A 23361-nucleotide genomic window follows, 5' to 3' on the forward strand; every position below is an offset into this window, starting at 1 on the left:
TTGGGGAATTTATTAAGATAAAAACTGAGATCCTTTCTGAAACACTTTACTTAACTAACTGGTATGAGTTGAGCCTTAATGAGCAAAAGACCTTCTTGATCATCTTTGGAATGATGCAGAGATCTTATGGTTTGAAAGCTGCTGGAATGTATGACATCAATATATATTCATTCATCCAGGTATGTCTTAGACTTATATTTATTTTTTACCTTTATTAAAGAACATTTTATTTTTTAGAGTAAAAAATTCAATTTACTTATATTGATTTATTTTTTTTAAAAGAATTTTATTAAACAGAATAAATCTTTTCCTTTTGCAGATGACGAAAATAGCAATGTCGTACTGTGCTCTTCTCTTAACTTTTAGCACATAAAAACGAATTATATTGATTGTAGCCCCACGATGAATATTTTGTTGTCGGAAAAATGAATAATGTATTTTCATGCAAAAGGGAATCAGGCACCCAAAGCTGAAAATTTCTTGTTCTTGATGTTGTTTAAAGCAAAAAAAAATGCAAAGATTTCCTAAAAAGTTTAGCAAAAATGTTTTCTTGTTCACAGAGTATTTGTGGCTTAATGAGTATGAGAAGAAAATAATATTTCTCACTTTAAAAAATGTTATAATAAATCATTGTATTGATGTAAATCCACTATATTGATTGATTTTTAATTGAAAGTGCATTAATAAATAAATGTGTTGTTGACTCAATTCCGCATTGAGATTTTATTACAATAAATTACGTAAATGTGACTGCTTATGGGCCATTTTTGCTTTATCCACCGGCGGTTGGTGTGGGAGTGTTGTTTACTATCACGGCATCTCCTTGTTGCCTTTACGATGCTGGAGCTCAGAACACAGCAGGAGAGGCTAAGGAAACAAGATGTGGTGTATCTCGAACGCTTGAATGATTTTTAAATTTTTTGCCACACGGATTTTCACCTCCCATTACCAACGGATATGATGAGAGGAATGAAGAATTTGTGATAAGAGAGAGATGGAAATAAAAAATCTTCATTATTTATGAGACTTTTTTTTCACGACATATGAGGGTGAATGTTTTTTTTTGTCAAAACCACAATAGGTGAGAGTTTGCGACTTAAAAGAAAAACTTGGTAATTTTTGCCATACATTTATGGAAAAGCTTTCCATATGTGCCATGAGAGACCATTTACGTTGTCATCCCAACATGGGAATCCACAGCTTTGTGGCATTTTCTGCTACATATGCTCGTGCATACGGAGTCCTCTCAGTACTCTCTTTAACAATTCAACACCATGCGAAGGTACTTTTTTATTCATGGCTCCCCTTTCTCGAGGATGAAATGAAGTGATTACGAGGACATCACTTCTGCCAGATTGTCATACAGTGGGATGAAAAATATTTGATCATAAATAATCATGCTCACACTTTCCATTTACCATCTTCATGATGGAGGTTGCAGTTACACTGAAAAGCTCCTTTTCAGAATCCAAAGAGAAATTTAGCAAAATATCACGACGAGTGAAATGATTTTCATGAATGAAGAAGCAACACTCCTTTTTCTTCGGTTGGATCAATAAAACGAACAATTCATCCGTGGTTCATTCATGGAATATTCTCTACGAAAAGAGACATTAAATTTATCGCTAAAATGACAATGAAAGTAAGAACACATTTTCGCCTTATCTTCCCCACTAAAGATGAAATGGTAACCTCAATGAATACTTATACTATGAAAATACAAAATAAACCTTCTATGAAAGTACTCAATACTTTTATTCATCATACATTTTCTTTGGAAATAAAATGTGCTGATTTAAATGCAAAAACAAACTTTTAGTGCTGTAATTATTAAATAATTCTTGCAAGTTTTATGTGAAAGGTAAATGTTTTTCATGAGTAATAAATCTATCGAGCAATTAACGAAATTAACATAAAAAGTGCTGAAAGCATATCAGTCTTCAATAACCTTGATAATTAATAAGACGATTAAACATGTTTAAAACCACATAATGTGATAGTTTGATACATTTTGTAGATTGAATAATGTGTAAAAAAAAACTCAGAATCAAGAAATCTTTTGAAAAAACGATCTTTTTTGCTTCTTCATTAAGGAAAAGTTAAAGTGATTAATTATTATAGAATTTTATTTTGCTAATAAGTTATGGAAGGAAATTCAAATAAAATAAAAATTTAAGGAACAATTAATTATTATAAAAATGGAATTTTAAATTTTCCTAACTAGCCAACTTTACCCCACTGATCCCTAAATAATTGTATGTGAGTTTCTTTTTATGTTTAAAATATGAAATAACACTTCATCTTTTGTCTCCCCTTGAATAAGATCATTTTCTTCTATTGTTAAACATTGTTTTTTATTAAACAGGAGATATTCGAACAATCAACCTTCCGTAACATTTTTTTTCAAGTTCGCTTATTATGTATACATCGTAAATTGAGACGAGTAAGCTAACTACTATGTATACCCAGTATGTGAGAGCTATGTTTTCCACATCAGTTATGCCGGGAATGCTATTGTCGACATCTTTTCTTCATTTGGGAGAAAAGGAAAAAAAGGATTCAGTACGGAAGAGGAAATGAAAAATTCTTGACATGTTTATTGCAGGCCACAGCATAAATCGCACTTTCCTCCAAGTCCTTCCACATATTTTTTCTGCCCTATATTTATTCCCATCTGAAAACCAGGGAAGAACGAGACAGAATGTTCAATTTTTAATATTAAAATATAATTCAATATTTCTACAAGAATATTTACAGCATTGCAGGAGGTTGTATGTCATGTCTAACCTCCTATCTGGAAGGTATGCGCCGTGGCAAAAAAGCTCCAGCAGTGGTGGGGAATTCAATCAGAAATGCGGTTCACGTCTGTATGTCACGATGCCTCTCATCCCATCTGATTGATGATCAAATGTTGTATACACCACACAGTGACTCAACTGCGTTCCTGGACGCAGACATCCGACAGAATTGGCAGTTTCGGGAGATGCGTGAAAAGTTTCCTAAATTGCAACTCGTTCCACTCGTAGCTCGTAAAACGTGTGAGAAAATAATAAGTCGTTCGTCTTCAATTAGGTTGGCAAAAGTTAATACACTCCCGAACATGCGAACATTCTGATAACAATAACATGAATGGCGTACGAGTTTATCGAGCCCACGCTCCTTGCTTTCAACGAGAAGCTTTCAATGAAAGCTTTTTTCCTAATTAAATTGAATATTTGATTGTGTTGAGGCATTGTTAATTGATTTTAGGAAGTCTAATGAAAAAACCAAAATTTAATTATCTGCCATTCATTTGGGTTTTTTTTTCGTCCAACCCCAAAATTTTTTATGAGAATATATGATTTTTCATTATTATTCTCTACCCAATTCTAAAATGATCAATAACCATTCCTGAGTCAAAACAATACTTGAAATTTTAAATAAATTATTTCATTTTTCGAAGAAAACTGTTGTAGGAAGTTTTTGCTTCTCAAAAATGTAGGGGAACGTGGCCCAATTCGGACCCCCTAAATTCTGTTTCAGAAGGATTGAAAAAAGTCATATTAAAATGAATTAAATCTTTCCAAGTTTGGTACCATTGGAAATGTCATTTAATAGGCTAACTTTGTTCTATAGATCCAAACCTTCTAACTCTTACCTGTTCTGAGTAATAGTCGAATTAAAAAAAGGTGCTAAAATTGCACTTTTTCACCACGGTGTTCTAATTGCGACCCCCCGAGTGTTCCAATTGCGACCCCCTGTTTTTGCCGTAATTTGTGGGTTTTTCACTAGTAGATTACTTTTATCACTACTAAATAGGAAAAACGCCATGAATTACACAGAAAAGCCGGAAAATCAAGAATTTATTTTCAATTTTCCCCACATTTGTTTTGACATTTCGCCCTTGAGGTGACTACACACACTTTCACACACACCGACAATTGCGCACTCACTGACGTAATTCGCAGAAAATCCACGAAAATTCTTCTGAGGAATGCGTAAATTACACTAACTGTACTCCCCTTTGGCTTTAGGAACATTTTCACTGCGAAAAAACTTTCAATAAACGTGAAAAAATATTGATTTTCCCGAAATCAAAACACAGCGCGGTCTGTGTGAGAAAGACACTTCCACACTACTACACGCATGCGCGACTGCTTTACCGTGGTGAGTGGTGGAAATAGACGGTCCGAATTGAAACATTTTGGGGGTCGCAATTAGACCATTCTGCATGTATTACATTTATACTTAATTACTTAAAATACCTAAAATCTTTCAAGAAATTGTAAATCAAGTAATAAACTAGACCCTCTAAGCTACAGAAACGCGGCATAATATGAGACTTAATAGTGGGAAAAAAACTCATATCAACTTCGTTTCTAAAATCAGAAAATGTCGGCCAAGTGCTGAAAATTAATTTTGATTTTTTATTAATCCTGTTGTGTACCAAATTAAATTATTTTAGGCGCTAACATTACCTTACTATAATATCTTCATAATGTAGTGAAAGTAATTTTATAATATTTCGTCATTTACGAGAAAAAGGGGAGGTCGCAATTGGGCGGTGGTCCGATTTGGGCCACGTTCCCCTATTATTTAGATCTGAATAAGACGGCTTTAACATTGCTCTCAAGAAATTCGCATTGAACAAGACTCAAGGGAGAAGTCCGTGATTATTGTGTGACGTGAAAATATAAAGCTCAACAGACGTGAAAACTCAAGATGTTTGGCTAGAAGATGTGCTGAAGTGGTTGAAGGGGATTAGTAGTCAAAACGGATAAAAACTCCGTGGTTTGTGTTTTGCATAAAAATTTCATTTTCGATGGGGCAAATTATTGCCGCCACAGAAATATCCCGACGCGTCCTCCTTACCCATAAGCACTCCACCAACCAGCAGCCTCCACTTCATGTTAACAATATTCAAAGTATCTCTCCGTGCATAAATACGGAAAAGCTTATGAAGCACGTTTTTCGTCTACTTTTGAGATTAGACACGCATATACAGCTTCATGAATGTAAAAAAAAAAATCTCGAAAGGAGGATTCTTTGTGGCATAGGAAGCAACTGCCGGTGAATTAGAGACGAGCTGCAATATTTAAAATTATGCTAAAATTGGGATAATTCTACAATGTTGAATGGTTGGAGAAAAAACCGTCACAGCAGGAAAAGACTTTCCACGCTGTTTCTGGCATCCTTCCTGCATGGCTAAATCATTCGTGGCAAATGGGATTATAATTTATTAACCTTGACGGAGTGAATAAAAAGGCAGAAGGCATCAACATAATTCCCAAGACTAATATTCATACAAATTCCTCGGGAAATTCCTATACTCTGGCGCACCCACAAAAAGCATCTTTGAATTCTCTACACACCCTCTCGCAAAATTCACGTACATGTTTTACAATGGCAGAAGAAAGTTCGGATGAAGACAATTTCCCGAAAGACGCTCAATTATGTCTTCAATCCCCTCTCTGTCCTTTTTTTTGTCATAACTCATAAGCCCTTCTGGAGGAATTTATCTAATGAAATGCCAAAAGGGATGGTTGGGACGTAAAATTGAAAACTTTTGATCCCAATTAGTTTAGACTGAACTACCTAATATCAGAAAAAATGTATCATACATTTATTTACTTAGGTTTAAAGAGACTGAGGTGAGATGGATTAAACATTGAATAAAAAATTTAAATGCTCTATAAGAAATTATCGCCTATTTCGAGGGTATCAAAATCGAAACTCTTAACTGATTTGGAAAAATAATGATCTTGTCCAAATTTAGCTTTCGGAATCCGTATATTTCGAAGATCTAATTTAATCTAGCCGAATATTTTCAATATTCAAAGTGAAAAATTTATATTTTCCTCAATCTAATAAAAAATAAATTTTAAATAAAAAAATTGGGAAATAGTAAAATAAAGTATTTTCAATGTACAAATTCAACTACCATCAACTGCAAAAACATTCGCAAATTACAAATGCAATGTTAGCACCAGATTCATTGCAATTTTATACACTCCACTGATATTTTTCGCATAATAAACCTTGCATTGTAATTTTAGTTTTACATTCACAATAAACTTCATTATTTAATCTACCAAATGTATTTTATTAGCGTGTTTTTCCGGGAGAGAGCAATGGTTCGGAAACCATCAGGAAACCCCAATACATTGCGGATTTCTTTCTCATTAAAAGAGATAAATGCTTATGAGATTTTAATTGCAGCATTAAATCCCAACTAAATGAATATTTTTTCAACCAATTTTAGCAACTATAAAAATCATGTCTACATTTAATTTAAGTTTACTTTCTTCATTGCTGGGTAAATGTACTCTTTATATTTTTCTTTGAGAATTTACTCGGAGGTTGCTAATGAAAAAAAATGTACTGGTAAGCTGACCAAGCTTACGAGAGCTGTGTTTCTTTCAGTGTACCAATTTTGTGAGAGCAAACTAGAACGCAAATTCATTTAAATACGCGCAAAGTCGGGAAAAGTTGAAAAGTCATCCCGCAAGAAATCTTTAAAACGCCATATCTCGGGAACGGCTCCATAGATTTTCGAGTTTGAGCTATCGTTGGAAAGGTCTTAACCTCAACTATAATATATTAAAATATGAGGTCAATCGATAATAGCATTTTCGAAATATTCGAGTTCGAAATTTTCGAAAATTTTTATTTTGACTTTAGCGCCTCTCGCGGTCATTTTTCGAAATTGCAATGTTCTAGACATTTGTAGAGCTTCACGAAACCTTTCATTTGCGCTTGAGTTGATTAAAATCGGACTTGTAGAACCTGAGATATGACATGCCAACTTTGGAAGGCTATATCTCGAGAACGGCGACATAGATTTTCTTCATTTTTGGCATGGAGCTAGATAATATAGTCAGCTATAACATATCAAAAAATGAAGCAAATCGATAATGGCGTTTTCGAGATATTAATCGAAAACTCATCGAAAATTTTGTTTTTGAATTTTGGCCCCCTAGCGGTCACTTTTGAAACTTTGGATGTTTTGGAGAGTTGTAGGGTTTGTTGAGATCTTTCATTTGACCCCGGGTTGATCGAAATCGGTCAAGCCGTTTTCGAGTTATGGTCGATTTTCGATGAAAAATTGTGGCAGCCATATTGGCTAAACGGCTTGACCGATTTTCGAAAATGAGGTATCGTTGGAAAGCTCTTGATGGCCCCTACAACATATCAAAATTTCAGATTTTTAGCTGTTACAGGGACTGAGATATAGCGAAAACAAAATTTTGAGGTTATTCAAAATGGCGGACGCGGGGGTGGGGGGTAAAATTTGACGTCATAATCGGACGTCTTCTGGTCGATATTTAAACTTTGCCGTTTACCGCAAGTCTCTATCTATTACCGTTCTCTTGCAATTTAGCTCTGAACTCCGGACGGACGGCCGGACGGCCGGACGGACGGCCGGACGGCCGGAAAAAAAAATTTTTGGCGCATACGTTTTTTGGAATGTGGGGACCCTAATTCGTGCTCATCCCAAGTTTGAGCCCGATCTGACGACTTTCGATTTTGCTCGGTACACAAAAGCTGTGTCTGAAAGAAACACAGCTAAAAACACTTTGCTGAGAAAAGTTGTGAAAATAGCACCTTTCACACAACCCGTGGTCACGAACTTGTTGTTTTAATTGTGCTGTTGAATTTTCCTGAGAACGAGGAAGGAGTTGGTTGGGTGGAAAAAACATTAGAAACAATACTGCAAACTGTCACGACTTTTCATATAATCTCACAATAATAAGGCGATGATGGGGGCATAATAAGAAGGGTGGTAAAATACGAGGATCTCTGTGGCTGGCTGAGAAATAAAAAAGGCAAATAATTTCGTGGCTATTTCAAGTGGTGAAATATTCAGAGAGAGAGAAAGTCTTTGCCTCGTGCGGGAAATCAGGGTGAATTTTGTACGAGTCTTTACTTGTTTTTGCCCCCATCAGAGAAACCGAGTGGGTTTGCAAGGAAAAGATATTCACAGGCACCATAAAAAGTCGGAGCACGCAACCACTCCCAAAAATCCTAAATTTTCACCCGCCCCAAACAAAGCGGATTTTCTTTAAGGGGGGCAGCTGCCTCTCGGCGGCTCTATCTTGTAGGGGCGCATCCCAGTGTTTTTTTTTCTCTTCGCCCATGATGAGATTTCGCTTCCGTGACAAATGGTATTCGACTATTCGCACACTCGAACGTGCCCTGAGCTTTTTGGGGGGATTCTCAACTTGGGATGCGGCTCCCTGTCGATACATCATCATAATTGGAGCTTGACAGTGGCAGATCATATTGTTATGGCACTCCTGCTTGTTCTCTGAGGGAGAAAAATCAATTTAAATCACATTAAATCGAACACCATCGGCATTCGATGAGTGACACAAAATATCAAGCAAATTACGTGCAAAACTCCATGGCAATTAACTTCTCACCATAATTCCCCTCCCTATTTTATGTCAAGGGGATAATTCAATTTTCCCCATCCCGGTGAAGTGAGGACTGTTAGACAGCCAAGTTTCCCTGAAAACTCGCGATTTTCCGTGCATTCATCCCGCTCTATTTCAGGACATTCGCTTTAGTGCCACCGTGCAGAATAAATTGGTTTAGAGTAGGTCTTCATTGAAGCAACAACGGGTATTCAGTCCCATGTGTCCATAGCTAACTCTTTTAAACATGATACCATTTACATTATCCCTTTTAGGTGATTCCCAAAAGGCTCATATGTATATGAGTTTGAAGCTCATAAAGAAATTAAATGTACCTACCTCTCATATCATCAAAATCGAATAATGGGTTTTATTATAGGGCATTAGCTGGACATTAATTTTATGCTTTACATTGAAAATTTTATAGGGAAACTCTTAATTAATTTTCTATTAAAAGGAACATAAAATTATTATAGGTATGTACTATGAAAGATAAAATCACAAATATAATATCTCTTAATGATAATGGAGCCAATTCTCCAAAGGATTTAGTAAATCTTAGGTACTTATTTATTTTGTTTGTAAATACCCAGAATCCTATTAATTCTTGTAAAAAAATGAAGGAATGTTGTTCAAACTTTCAAAAATATTTTCCACGCGATCTCTTAAACAACAAATTTATCTCCACTCCTTTATAAAGTCACAATTTCCTAGAAAAATTGCTATAAAACCATTAAATTATTATATTGCAAAATAAAGCAATAACTCACAATGTTTACCCTTTTTCAGAGAAATTCCTTGTAATTCTGTTTTCCATTTCCTTATAAATTTATCTATAAATACCAAGGGCAGAATGAAAAAATGCGCAATAAGCCAATTATTGACAAATAAAAACGGTGGCGTCAATTCAACCATAATTCCGGCAATTTTGGTGACACAACAAAGAATAGGCGGGCTTTCTTTTAGTTATAGCATATCCTCTGCAAATTGACATAGAGAGATATTATATATTTTAGATGCTACATGGGTGGATAGATAATAAAAAATGAAAAAGGAAATTGCTTCTATATCCTCGAGACTTTGAGAAAAATATACTCTGTGAGTTCAAGTTCGTTATTATTTTCTTGGATTTGCAAACAGTTGTGCATGAGATTGGAGGAGGATGATTGTGTGAAGGGGAAAAAAGGAGTAAAGATGTATGTTTGATATACCCTAAGGGTATACATCTTCTCGCTCCATCCCTTTTGAGGAAAAATTCTTTCAGCCCTGACAGGGAACTCAATCAAAAGAACTCATTTCTCCAAAGTTCTCTTCTACTCACTGCATGAGCGCATCGGAAAAATTGCTCTCTTTATAAAAGATTCTACTCAAAAAGCTGATCACATCCTGTGGGGTATTGAATTATGTCCATTAAAAGAGACAAATTAAATAAAATGCTTAGCATGCAATTGGCGTGACGAACTTTTTGAGTTTTAAACTTGGTTATTGTATGTTAGGAAAAGTGTTTTGCTTTTGACGTCCGACTCCATGACGCCCAGGACTTTTCACACAACTGTCGGCGCCAACGATAAAATACTAAAATGAAAAGTGTGTGGGGAAATAAAAAGGCGCATGGGTTTGGTCACACAGTACACGCAACAGATGATCTTTGAACTATGCCACTGAGGGGTAGATAAAAGTATAGGGGTAGCGCAGGACTTTTTTCCATGCACTTCGTTCACTCCAAATGTGCAAAATAAAACATGTATAGCTGAGTACTGAAATAAATTTAAGATTTGGAAAATTAATGAAAGTCAATCATAACGCGTCCAGTTATTAGAGTTGGTATACCACAACGTGGATGGGACAGTCTATGCGTTGTAATTTAATTCGTGAGCAGAATTAGTAGGCAAAGTTGATTTTTTTATGAAATTCATCAATATGAAAGATAAAAAAGCTTATATCATAAGTTCTATTGCACATACAGAAATTTCTTGACTAGTTCTGGAAAGGTATTGAAATAAGCTATAATCTGACATTTATTTCGATACATTTCAAGGTCACCTCCAGAACACAAAATGGCGGATTTTTGTTCTACCAAAACAGTTTTTTGCATTTTTTGTACTAAAGGAATAGTTCTAGAGATTTCTGATGTTCTAGAAAGTTGTAGAGAATTGCAAAACCTTTAATTTGATACCAAATTGAGCAAAATCGGACAATCCGTTCAAGAGATATGGCTTTTAGAATTTTTCAAATTCAAGAATTTTTCAAATGGCCATATCTTCTAAACGGCGACATAGATTTTCTTCATTTTCGGACTGGTGAAAGATATTGGGTCAGGCTACAACATATCAAAATTTAAAAGAAATCGATAATGGGGATTCGGAGATATTGCTCCTTAAAGTTAGGCAATTTTTGTTTTTGAATTTAGCGCCTCTTGCGGATGTTTTTGAAACTTGAAATGCTCTAGACAGTTGTAGGGCTTCTTGAAACCTTTCATTTGATACCAAGATGGTCAAAATCGGTCAAGCCGTTCTCGAGTTATATCGAAAAAACACTTTTTGTTTTAGACCGCCATATTTGCTAAACCGCTTGACCGATTTTCAAGTATGAATTATCGATAAAAATGTCTCACTGAGCTCTACAACATACTAAAATTTCAGACCTCTAGCTGTAAGGGAAGTGGTTGACAGTATTTCAAAATGGCGGACGGCGGCCATCTTGGATTTTGAAAATGCGAAAAAATGAAATTTTACACCCACATTTCTATAGAAAACTTCAAACCGGAAGTCTCTATCTGTTACTGTTCTCGAGTTATAAGGCAAAGTGTGGGCCAGAGGCCGGCCGGCAGGCCGGCCGGAACATTTTTTTTCCACCACCATTTTCGTAATGTGGGATGTCTAAAACGTTCTCATACCAAGTTTGAGCCCGATCTGAGGTGGTCGGTTTTTCCGACGATTACAATACTTGGTATGCCACGATTGTGGTATACCAACTAATTTTCTGAAAATAAAAATAAATCCGAGTACTAAACATTTCTATCGTTTTTTGAGCTTTTATATGTGGTAGATTTTCGTTCTGCAGAAGAAACTATAAAGTCAATTTGGTATAAAAGAACGTAAAAGTTTCTCTCTTCAAGAAAAAACCACATAGTTCATTGAAATAGCTTGGAGCAGAAATCGAGAGCGAGTGAAGCGCAACAGTTTTCATTAACCCCGTTGAATATGACTTTTGAATACGGATGAAAAGCTTTGAGGGGAAATGAGTGTACATAAAATCTTTATATAATACTTTGGTATACTGTATTATATATCTATGTTGAATAATATTATGCAATCCATGTTAAATTTTTATTTTTCCTTCAATTTCTAGAGATAAGTCAATTTCTTTTTTAAATGTAATTTTTTGTAGCATATTTAAATCTTATAATGTTCAAAGAAATGTTACAGGGCTTTGAACGAAAAGCATTGTTTAAAAAGTTTCTAAAACTGCATCTCAATTTGTGAGCTTTTAAGCGTTTGTAACTCCTACATTATTATGAGTTAATGTAGTAGAATGCAAAAATGCCTGTGCATAGAGAAAATAATTTCCGACAGCTACGAATTCTTAAAACAACTTCCTTCCCAGCTTTGATGGGAAATTCTTTCATGAATATGTGGCTCATTTTATCAGTGTTAAAAGGGTGGTAATTAGTGAGAATATCCGCCGTTATTGTTTGCATGTAGTCAAGCTCAAACCCCCTTAAGAGATTTTCCCGGGTGGAAAACAAACGCAAGCCGTTGAAGTAACGTTTTTGCGATGGTCCGGAGGGAGCAACATCCCACATTTACTCAACCTTTGCCTTTTCTCCTATTCAAAACAGATAAACCATTGTTATAATCAGATCATTCGTATTCACAGTCAATTTTACCCTCAATGCATTTGTTACCACAGAATCCATATAATGGAGCCCCCATACTGTTCTCTTTTTCTTTTGGGATACTAAAGGATAAAATAATGTTATTAAGCAATAAAATGTATTTGACAATAGAAAATGGAGGGTGGGTGAAAAAGTTCTCTATTGTCCCGCGAGGAATAAATTTCACCGAAGAGCGACATGGGAAAAACACTTTTCCCGTGCCCTACTTTTCCTTTTGCTTACGAAGGTGATATTTTTCAACGCATTTTTCCATTCGATGTAATTGAAAAAAAAAAAGTTTTAATTTGCCTTTTAAATTTTTTTTATCATTTTCTTCACAAAAGAGAGAGCTCATTTACAAAAAAATGCAAAAGGAATTTCATTTGCAAATTGATGGCAAATATGACTGCCCGTACAATATATAATTTAACACTTTCTTGACTAATTGGGTCATTTCGTGTCTGAAAAATTAAATACAATAACTTTTTGAATTCAGATAAAATAAATTTTTATTTAAGAACGTCAAAGGTTAGTACTTTCTTATAGAATAGTGTTAAAATTTATTTTTCAATTTTTCGGCTTAACTACTAAATTTACCTATTCATTTCTTGCGTTTAGTGTGAAAAATTAAATCGAGGCGTCGCCGGACAACTAAGAATAAAGCTTGAAAGCTATAAATATTATATCTAAAACTCATTTAAATTTTTCATTCATACAAAGTTCTTTAGAAGCAAAACTGAGTCAAAAAATATCTTAAACATCAAAATTATTTTTTTAGTTACCTACTAAATCAGATGGAATACTGAATGTTGTGTGATGATCACCCACAAAAATGCCCCAGATTTGGAATCTCGATATGAAGGAATGCAATTTAAAATAGATCGATATGGGTATGTTTTATGGACCCCTAGATGGGCTGTAAGTTGAAAAATGTGTTTCTCCAAACCCTCTGGTAAATTTACTTTTCTGTCATGTGAGTTGATAAATTCAATTGGATACCACCAAAATGATGGCGAATTTTTATTGCTCTTGCCACGATGAACGAGAATTTTTTATCATTCTCAAGATGATAGATACGTATACTGTGAGTCCTTTCGTGGAATGGCATGAAATCCTCCATCGAATCTATTTTATATAGCATCAGCAGAGTATCAAATTGTATTGGCAACCATATTCTATTGTGACGCCATTGTCATACAATTGTCCTCAGAGGGGGTGTTCCCTCATTTTTTCTTTCTTCAACATCTCACCATCTATCGCTATATGTATCTATAAAGAGTAGTTGCGATGAGGTGGAATACAAAATGCTCACAGGTGTTAAAGGGGCAAAAAATAGATGAAATGCGAGGAACCTTTGTCTTTGAGCACATCATTCCCACTGTTTTTTTCAAGCGCGCAATCCAAAAAGTCTTTTGCAACCACACAGGACAAATAGAATGACTACCAAAAGCTCACGCAGGAGGGGTTGGTTTGTGTAAGGAATTTCATGATAATTGAAAACCTCGTACAATGCTGTGTGACTACAAATAAAGGGGCTCGATTGTGTGAATGTCATTCAATTTGATACAATGTGACAAAAAAGGATTTATACGTCTTCCTTTTGTATATATATTTGTGGTGTTTATTTGAGAAATCCAAAACATTTACATTTCTAATTTTATTCGATATTATGTATATGTACATAGGTATACATATGTACATACCATATGTTTTGAGCAAACTCTGAGGTAAACCCTAAACTCACAGGGTGTATTTGTCAGCTAAATTCTAAAGCCACACCATCTAAATTGCTTGATGTTCAACTCAAGTAAGCCACAGGACAAATATTTGAATTAATAAGGAGCAGAGGTCAATATTAATTGAGGTTATTATATCAGGCATATGAAGAAGTATATCAGTAAATTCAGATGAATTAATTGAACTCACAACTTTAAATTCGAAACAAATTGAATAAAGCTCAACAGGCATTAGGTAAGACAAATGTGGATAAAAGGAATATAAACGATAGTAAGAAAAGATGTATAGAGCAACAATTTATTGCTATTTAAGCAAATAAATTACGCAAAACAAATCTCCTTGCCTTGTTCTGGTTTCTCTCTAATGCAATAAAAATCAACTAAATTAGTAATATTGGTGGAAAAATATTAATATCTGATGATAACGTAAGTCTTAGCCCTCGAAATGTCACATAAGTATTAAATTAAGAGATAACAAGAAATATGTTGAATTGCAGCTTAACGCATTTTTCATTCTTGGATTCAGCTCAAATTCAGCTTAATTTATTAAAAAAAAACTTAAACTCAACCTAAAATCTGAAGTTTGATTTAAAAATTAGACCTAGCTTATAAATTTAAACCTGGCCCAAAAAATAAACCTAAAGGCGCAGGTCAGTTTAAAAAAAAAAAACTTATGTCTAGCTTAAAAAGTTTAGGCCGAGACTGGTTAAAGAAAACTTAAGTCTGATTTCAGAAACTTAAATAAAACTTAGTGCATATTATATTTAATTTCAGCCTTACTGTTATCATCTTTATTAACTTTCAGACTTTACAATAATTTCAATGTCTTGCGATGCTGCCATGAGAATACATACCTATATTGTAATCTTTACAAGTGACTTCAAACAATTCATATGATAAATTGCCATAGAAAGTGATTTTCACAAAAAGACTTCTACTAAGTTTCCATACTTTAAAACAATTCATCAAACCAAAACGTCTCATGGGTACGATAATTCTATTTTAAACCAAACACTTGAATTAAAGTTTAAAGTTTCTCACTCTTTCCATTTCAACGTATAAAGCCTTCTTCAACCACACTCTTCTTGAATCTAGCTGTGAAAATGAAAGACGAATCTTGTGGCTTCTGCTTCGTCTTTTTCAGCAAAATTTGTGGACAAATTCAATATTGGTACGGAATGTTTGAGTGAACACAATTTGTGTTGTTTGGATGTGATGCCACAACGAACGATAGAAAAATCGGATGCATTGTGTTTACAAATCGATTTCCCGTGCATGGCAACACGTAGATTTTTTGGGTGAGAATTTTTTTTGAGGAGAAAAAATCGTTTCATCTTCCTCTTAGTGGGTATATAGTATCAAAATTTAGAACATAAACAACCAATCAATCATGTGCGGGTAATATTGCTGATGGGAGGCAATTGAGGCAATATTGAGACACACTTCATACTTACACACAGACAGGTTCACCTGTTGAGCTGGAATATTCTTCGAGAATTTTTTTTATTTGAAGACTTCCTTATGGGTTTTTTTTTTCTTTTTCCAATCCTGAGAATGGTGCTAAAATAATAAAACACACCCAAACACCCCACTTTTGAATTCACGGAACACAATGAGGGAAAATACTGCGAGGGGACGAAGCACACCGCAAAACCGGAAGGACCCAAAAGAATGGGAAATCGTTCGGTTGGCGGAAGAAGCAATTTGCTTCAACCACTGATTCACACTCTAATTGAAAATTTCTTTTACCACATTCTTCAATTTCAATGAATTTTCTCCACTCTCCATTTTTTCTTCTCAAGTTTTGTATGTTCCTTTTTGGAGAAAAGGAAAGTTTTTTTTTTCACAAAAGCTTTCTCTTCCAATTTTCCGATGGCTTTTCTTTTTTTTTGGCTTCAGTAAATCCAACTTTTACTCAATTATATGTATGTACCTCAATCACGCTCTTCCGGGTGTCCTTTTCATATCACAGCACCAAACCAACCGGATATTGAAAGACAAACAACAAGGACGAAAATATAATACGGTTCGCTGGGGATGAAAAAAGGCGCGCACTTTACTCAACCATGCGACGCGTGCGAAAGTCCGTGCGATACTGAGATGCGGGAAAATTATCAACAACGTTCCAACACTCCAACTCGGGTGGTGTGTGTTTGGCAGACAAAGAGAAGGCGCTCTGCGACCTCGGCAGGAGACGGTTGTCGGGATAGAGCCACCCCCTCAATGCTAGGGAAGCTTGCAACTTTACGACACACCATTTGACAAGGTACACGTCCGATGGTTTTGCTACAAAATACCAACTCATAGCAAAAAGTTGATGGACCCCACCGAAATATTGGAGCTCTTTTATAGCCTCCACTTAATCCGGGAAGATACAAGAAAAAGCCATACCCTCGTGCAGCCTCCTGATAAATGCCCATCATGGTAACTGTGCGCCTCATTGCTGTGGCTAAAAACACGGCATCACCTTGCCCTTCGGCAAAGGAATGCTGACGCTATAAATAACGCCTTCCCTTTCCCAAAAATGCCTGTGTGCTCTGAATGCTTCCGCATAGCTTCAAAGGAGGTTCCTCACAATTTGCAAAAGGTCATCGACATATTTATGCTATGCCCAAAATATACTAATTGTACACGCAATGGACACTACAGCCTAATAAACTTATAACATGATTCGCGCGTTTCAAATTGCCCCCTATTGATTTACAAACTATCTATACAGAATTTGATACCTCAAACTGTCAGGATTAATTATTATTGCAGCCTATATACTTATATGAAAATGAATGGCACAGTCGGAAATGGACTATGCATACGCTAAATATTCAAATTATCTTGCAATGACTACAATACTCATCATCATTTGAAGTAATATCATTCATAATGAGGAACCTGAGGCGATATGAGACAAGTTTATGATATTTTGGACAAAGTGTTGTGACTTACAACATATCGTTTAATATTTAGTGCACTTACGTAAGGTTTATCTCGAGTTTAATAAGGTATGTTGTTTATATGCTCTATTATATACACTGCACCCCTAAGCTTCATACTAAATTTTATCTAAATCGGTCCATCAGTTTTGAAGGAGTTCAATTTCCACAAACACTCACAGCGACACACTGGCTCTATATATACTTTTAGAATCCTGAAATTATTACCGGTGAAAGGTCAAAGATTGAAATTTTCGAATAAATGTAGGTACCTTTTCATTTATTACAATAGATAAATAATATTAAAAAAAGTAGTTCTACATATTCATGTCAGTAAATATATGGATAAATCCCCATGACATACTTTACGTACAAACATAGTATATTGCAGTGATTCTTTCAATTTTTTTTATTTGCATCTTTTGAAATTTGTATACATATTTCCCAGAAAATGCATTTGAAACGAAGAGAAAAATAAACAAACAGCATGAAAATCTTTTAAATTCTATTTATCAAAACACAAATTTGAATGCTGAAAATAATTTGATTTAATCCACTAATACATCAGGGAAATAAATGGACAATTATTCATTCAAATATCTTTCGCTCCACAGTTGTTCAGTTATTCTACTGTTTATTGCTATGAATTTTTATGATTTACTTATGCTGAACTGCCAAAGTTTGAAGTAGAATAAGGAATCACAATTCCAGTTAACAAACATAAATCCTTTTACATCATAAAAATTCTTGAAAATGTAATTTTTATCTGAAACAATTGCTATACATTTTAAACATTTCCACAAAAATCAAGAGCTCAAATCTGAGAAAATTTACATTCCTTCCAAGTTTACAGAGTTAGTGAATCTACTAAATAGAGAAGTCTTCCTTTTGAATTAATAAATGTAAAAGGAGCTTCTTAACATACTTGTATGCTGATGAAGTAATTTCGAGAGTCGGCAACAGTGTGTCTATTCAAATGAGCAACGATTGCGTGTGATATATAAAGGGAGCTTTTACTATTGAAGATTCTCTCAAATTATCTGACTTCTTGTGATGAAATAATTCCATAACACTCATGACGATGTTGTTATCCCCCTTGCTAGGGAGATATTTAGCGAATATTTTGCCCTTTATGAACCAAATTCATGGATCTTCCAACAGTAGGGCGAGAAGATTGTATTTCTTTCCACATTTTGTTGATTTATGTGCTTTTCTGCGCAACTTTACGGATTGCGTTCACTTTTTATTGTTGTTTTTCCTGCCGTCCAAGAGTTTGCCGGGAAAAAGAGTATGTTGTGCTTAATCCACATAAGAAAGGCATTGTTTGAGAAATGGTGTCACAAAAGATCTTATTGCATTTCGGCGCCAATAAATCATCAGGGCTAAATAAATAATAAAAAAAAGTCATTACAACTCCGAGGAACAATTTAATTATACAGGAAATAATCTCAAAAAACTTTTTATTACGCAAAAAAATACATTGATAAAATTATCTTCTGTGTAGGTACAGTCTAATATTCCATGGAATATAGTAATTCATTCAAAAGCTAATAAGCAACACCGTGTATGATTATCCTACCTACCCTGTGAAATTAATCCCTGTATGCATACAATGTGTCTATAAACTTCTATTGACGATGTATATTCAATTCAATTTGCTTTGTTAATTAGACACCACACAGAGGGGGGAACGAAAATTTTGATTCAGGACATGTGTAATGCGTTGATTATGTGAATTTTCCCTTTTCGTTAGTCATTAAAATTCCACACAGGATGTCCCCGGCCAGATGTAATTAACGGTCTCATGAAGACATAGGGCAACATAATTCGGATCATATTGAAATCCCGCCCCTCAAGGGTAGCTTGAATAAACATCTTTATGAATTAAAATTAATTCACCAACCCCCAACTGAGGGCGCCATATAAAATTTGATGAGTTCTCCAAAAATGCTTTTTGGGCTTTACTTACGGGACCTACCTCAAAAATTTCCTTCTTACTTTTTAATTAAAGTAATTACACCTCATTAGAGTAAATCTTGGTGATTTTCCCATTATTAAATCACCGAGAAACGCCGGGTTTTACCTACAAAAAAAAACACCTTTAACTTTCCCTTTAAAATAAATTTGCACATGGAGTGCAATGAAACTTTTATTAAGCTTATCTCTACGCATACCCTATATATATTTTATTATATACATAGATAACCGAACGTTACTTGGCTTATAATTTCACATTAAAATATATCAGAATTAAGAGATTCTAAAAGAAAGGGAATGGGTATCAATCAAATTTTTGTACTGTCTATGAGATTTCAGGTCTTTAAATTAATAATTTACTGATTTAAAAAAAAAACTATTAGCTTTTTTTTAGTTTAAAGTACCTAGAATTTACAGACAAAAATTATCAAAAAAGAAATAGTAATTAAAGTAAGCGTTTCCAATAAAATTGTAGGCCTGAAGAAGGAAACTAAAATCTTCGAAAAGACAAATTGAGGATAATTGGAATTAATCAGATTCTAGATTTTATCAATTTTCTAACTCAAGGAATTCATTATTAAAATTCAGCAACTAGAAATACTATAAATTACAATATCACTAACTAACTCTATTATATTTCCCTTAAACTAGATTTATGTTTTTGGTTTCACTGTGCCCGTCATGGCTGTCTTTTTGCCAATTTTCCTTATCATCAATGTCTACGCATATTTAATACCTAAATTATATCAAAGATTAGGTACTGAAGTGAACAGAAATTAACTGGAATATTTTTTGTGATATTTCTCTTAAAATTATTATATTCTTTGAAATCCCCTTAATTTGAATTAATTATAGAATTATGAAAATACCTAAAACAATGTTCAACCCATAATTCCCACGAAGATTTTCTCAGAGCAACATAACAAAAATTTCCATTCAAGCAAGGTTTGGAGACACTGACTCTGGGGTCAAGCTAAATCTAAATAAATCTCCGCAAATTTCATCCAATTTTTATCCTCCGTTGGTATTTTGAACCCCGGCATAACATACCTTTCCCATTATCTCATCGCGTGAGCATTTTTGGTCAAAATATTTGCATTTGTGTGTAAATTTTACTCTCGAATTTTTCCAAATGTCGCCAATCCGATAAGAGAGTTCGGAAAGAAGGCCACAAGACGGTGGAGACGATGTATGGAGGCAGGTGAGAGAAAAGGGCGTTTGTATTGTATACAATCTTATAAGATGTTGTTGACACCGTATGCGTCTTATATGAATACATTGTGAACAAAGTGGGATTAATTGAATTAAAAATACATTATATCTCACTTAAACTGCCTTCGTTTTCCTTTCAATTTTCAATCATTACCTTATAATTAACCCATAGCTTCTAGCTAGAGCAATTCAGTGTCACACCGGAAAGCTGATGCAGAAAATATCCGGGCTGTTGAAAATAAGATGCTCTTGGAGATCACCGCTGGACCGGTTGTAGACATGCGGGATTCCACGGAATATTTGTGGTGTTCGCTGTGAAATAAATTAACAATAAATACGATTAAATTTTTAATTAGTTTAGCAAGACAAGTCTTTGGATTTTCTAGACTGACTCTATCAATTTCCAATCAGTTGCCTCCAGCAGGTTGTGCCTTTCGGTTCTCAATTTTTTCTTATTATATGGCTACAATATAAAAGTATAATACAATGAAGTTATCAGATATTGTTCAGTTGAAGAGATTCTGGCTTGTTCTGGGATTATTCGCTGTAATCCTCTTCGGGTGGGTATCATTCTGGTGAAAGAAAAATCCGCGGAAAGTACATGATAAGATTATTTTGAACATTCACGATACTTTCTTATCTCAACAGAAAGTAATTTCCTTATATATTGAATTAAAGTACCTAAATGCAAGAAAAATTCCTAAAATAATGATCTTACTACGCAAAAACAATTTAGAGAGTTTTCCAATATTTTTTTTTAAATAACAAAGTGAAACCCCAGAGAGTCTTTCAAGTATGATTTTTGAAGTTATTCATGTGAGAAATTGACATTTTCCAAGGAAAATTTATCATTTTACAAAATTCATGAGTGCAACCCTTTGCTCATGTTCAATAACTGTGCAAGAATCTATGTTCCATTTTCCCCCTTTCTTCGTTGATTTTCACGCAAAATCACTCCACAATGTGTATAAACTTTTACAGTGGCATTCAGAAGTTTTACAGCGCTTGGGAATTTTTCACTTTTGTGTCCCCATGGGTATTTAATAAATGCAAATGACCATGAATTTCTAAAAGCATTGAATTATTTAAAAATCAAATTTTCCCCAACGGAGTATAACACAAAAATCCCCATGTTTGTTAGTCAGAGAAAATATAAAGAGGATTTTGTTTTACATCTAAAAAATTCTGTTTCTTTAAACTAGAAAGGAGTAGAAATTAATTTTAGCCACAGAGTATATTTTAAATTAAATTCATTTTTCGTACCTTTGTGTGTTATGCGAGCTTCAAATTGCTCCTTGCAGGACAGTTGCGGTATACTCCAAAAATGCCCACAGCGACATTTTCCCGGAAGATTTCCTCTTTGGCTCAGCTTCGGCGGCTTATCAAATTGAGGGTAATTCAAAGGCCGATGGGAAAGGTCCGAGTATTTGGGATGATTTAGTGGAGAATAATTTGAGTCTCGTAGCAGACCATCGAAGTCCAGACACAGGACCTGATTCATATAAATTCTACAAGGATGACGTGAGAGTTCTCAAGGAAATGAGAATGCAGCTCTACCGCTTCTCCATTGGATGGTCAAGAATAATGCCAAATGGCGATTTGTCATCTCTCAACGAAGCAGGACTGCAGTACTATGACAATCTTATTAATGAACTTCTCGCCAACAACATCATCCCCATGGTCACGATGTACCACTGGGATCATCCGAGAGAAATTCAGAAACTCGGTGGGCCACTCAATCCACTCTTTGTGGACTTTTTCCGAGAATATGCAAGAGTGTTGTTTACGAGGTACGGTGATAGGGTAAAGTACTGGATAACTATCAATGAGCCGAGTATTTTCTGCACGTACGCCTATACTTCGGAAAATTGGGGGGCGGGTATTAATGTAACCGGAGGGGAGTATTATTGTGCACACCATTTACTCATAGCTCATGCCACAGTTTACCGAATGTATCAGAAGGAATTCTACTCAAGACAGGGTGGGAAGGTGGGGTTGAGTCTCCATTCTCGCGGATACCTCCCAAAAGATCCCAACAATCCATCTGATAGAGAAGCAGCCAAAATTGGCTATCTCACAGATCTTGGCTGGACAGCCCATCCCGTATTTTCCTTAGAAGGTGGATACTCGTCTGTTTTAGTGAAGTTTGTCGGGGAGAAGAGTAAAAAAGAAGGACGTGCCTGGTCGAGATTACCTCACATGAATCCCGATACGGTGAAACTGCTTCGTGGTTCTGCAGACTTCCTCGGATTGAACTACTACACAAGTCGTCTTACGGAAATGGATCCAAATCCCTTCAATGGTGTTGCATTTGTGCTAAATGACACGCGAATTATTCAAACTGAAGCTCCCCACTGGCGTCAAGCTAAATCCGAATGGCTTTTCTCGGCTCCCGAGGGATTTAGGGAACTCCTCAGGTGGATTAAGAAAGAATACAACAATCCCGACGTGATAATTACGGAAAATGGCTGGTCGGACAATGGAGAACTCGACGATGTGGATCGCATTGACTACTTAAGGAAGCACTTGACCGAAATTCTGGGAGCAATTAACGAAGATGGGTGCAATGTGAAGGGCCACACAACTTGGAGTATCTTGGATAATTTTGAGTGGATGCAGGGATTTACGGAGAAATTTGGCATTGTCAGCTGGGATGAGGATTCCCCCACGAAGGAGAGAAGACCCAAAAGAAGCGCCTCGTTCCTTCGGCAGGTCATCACAACTCGACAGATTCCACCAACACAATAATTCAATTTATGTACATGATGAACGAATGAATAAATTGCTGTTAAACCTCTTCACAATTCAATCTTATACCCAACTCAAACTCACCCCTAAGACCATCCCACTTCAAATTTATACATGAAATAGCTCTCATGAAGTCTTCAGGGTGGACATTCTAATCGGATTTACTCATGGGCAGTGTACGCGAAAATTGAAACAATGTATGTAATTCCCCATAATTACTCTGCTGCACCTGAAACTGAAACACTTGTCCGACTCTTGTGTAAATTCAGCTTCAGTGGTATCACTTCCTGTTAATCCAATTTATTTACTCCATTCTATGGCTCTACTCTTGGTGATATACATTGCATAATTGAAAGCAGAACTTATGCATTTACCAGGGCAATAAAGTTCACATATAAACTGCAACGTATTTATAGTTTACAGCACACTATAACACGATTAAAGCATGACTTTGTGTATGAATTCATTAAGCTTTTAATACCAAA

At 35.1% G+C, this 23361-nt stretch overlaps 2 protein-coding genes and 1 long non-coding RNA gene across 3 annotated transcripts in view; 1 reads left to right on the forward strand and 2 right to left on the reverse strand.

Annotated features, from left to right (window-relative positions):
- Nucleotides 1–16106, reverse strand: part of LOC129791090 (inactive dipeptidyl peptidase 10) — a 109094-nt gene extending 92988 nt beyond the window's left edge. Inside the window, exon 1 of the mRNA XM_055829031.1 lies at nucleotides 15464–16106. The gene's annotated coding sequence lies outside the window, so the exon portion shown is untranslated. The remainder of the gene's footprint in view (nucleotides 1–15463) is intronic.
- Nucleotides 16107–18346: 2240 nt separating this feature from the next.
- LOC129791099 (uncharacterized) lies at nucleotides 18347–20599 on the reverse strand. The gene is made up of 3 exons (XR_008750665.1): nucleotides 20521–20599; nucleotides 20283–20440; nucleotides 18347–19022 (listed from the first exon to the last, which is right to left on the reverse strand). It is a non-coding gene; the product is annotated as an uncharacterized LOC129791099 (long non-coding RNA).
- LOC129791094 (myrosinase 1-like) lies at nucleotides 20535–22925 on the forward strand. Its single transcript, XM_055829035.1, has 2 exons — nucleotides 20535–20688; nucleotides 21430–22925. Exons 1-2 carry the CDS (start codon nucleotides 20615–20617, stop codon nucleotides 22874–22876), a joined length of 1521 nt encoding a protein of 506 aa, XP_055685010.1. The 5' UTR covers nucleotides 20535–20614; the 3' UTR covers nucleotides 22877–22925.
- The last annotated feature ends 436 nt before the right edge of the window (nucleotides 22926–23361 follow it).

Source organism: Lutzomyia longipalpis, chromosome 2 (genome assembly GCF_024334085.1).
Source record: "Lutzomyia longipalpis isolate SR_M1_2022 chromosome 2, ASM2433408v1".
Lineage (NCBI taxonomy): Eukaryota > Metazoa > Arthropoda > Insecta > Diptera > Psychodidae > Lutzomyia > Lutzomyia longipalpis.

Excerpts from the sequence above, each read along its gene's own strand:
- LOC129791094 (XM_055829035.1), top strand. The coding sequence starts at position 20,615 with ATGAAGTTATCAGATATTGTTCAGTTGAAGAGATTCTGGCTTGTTCTG. Across the intron at positions 20,689-21,429 it reads TTCGCTGTAATCCTCTTCGG|GACAGTTGCGGTATACTCCA; the intron begins GTGGGTATCATT and ends TGCTCCTTGCAG.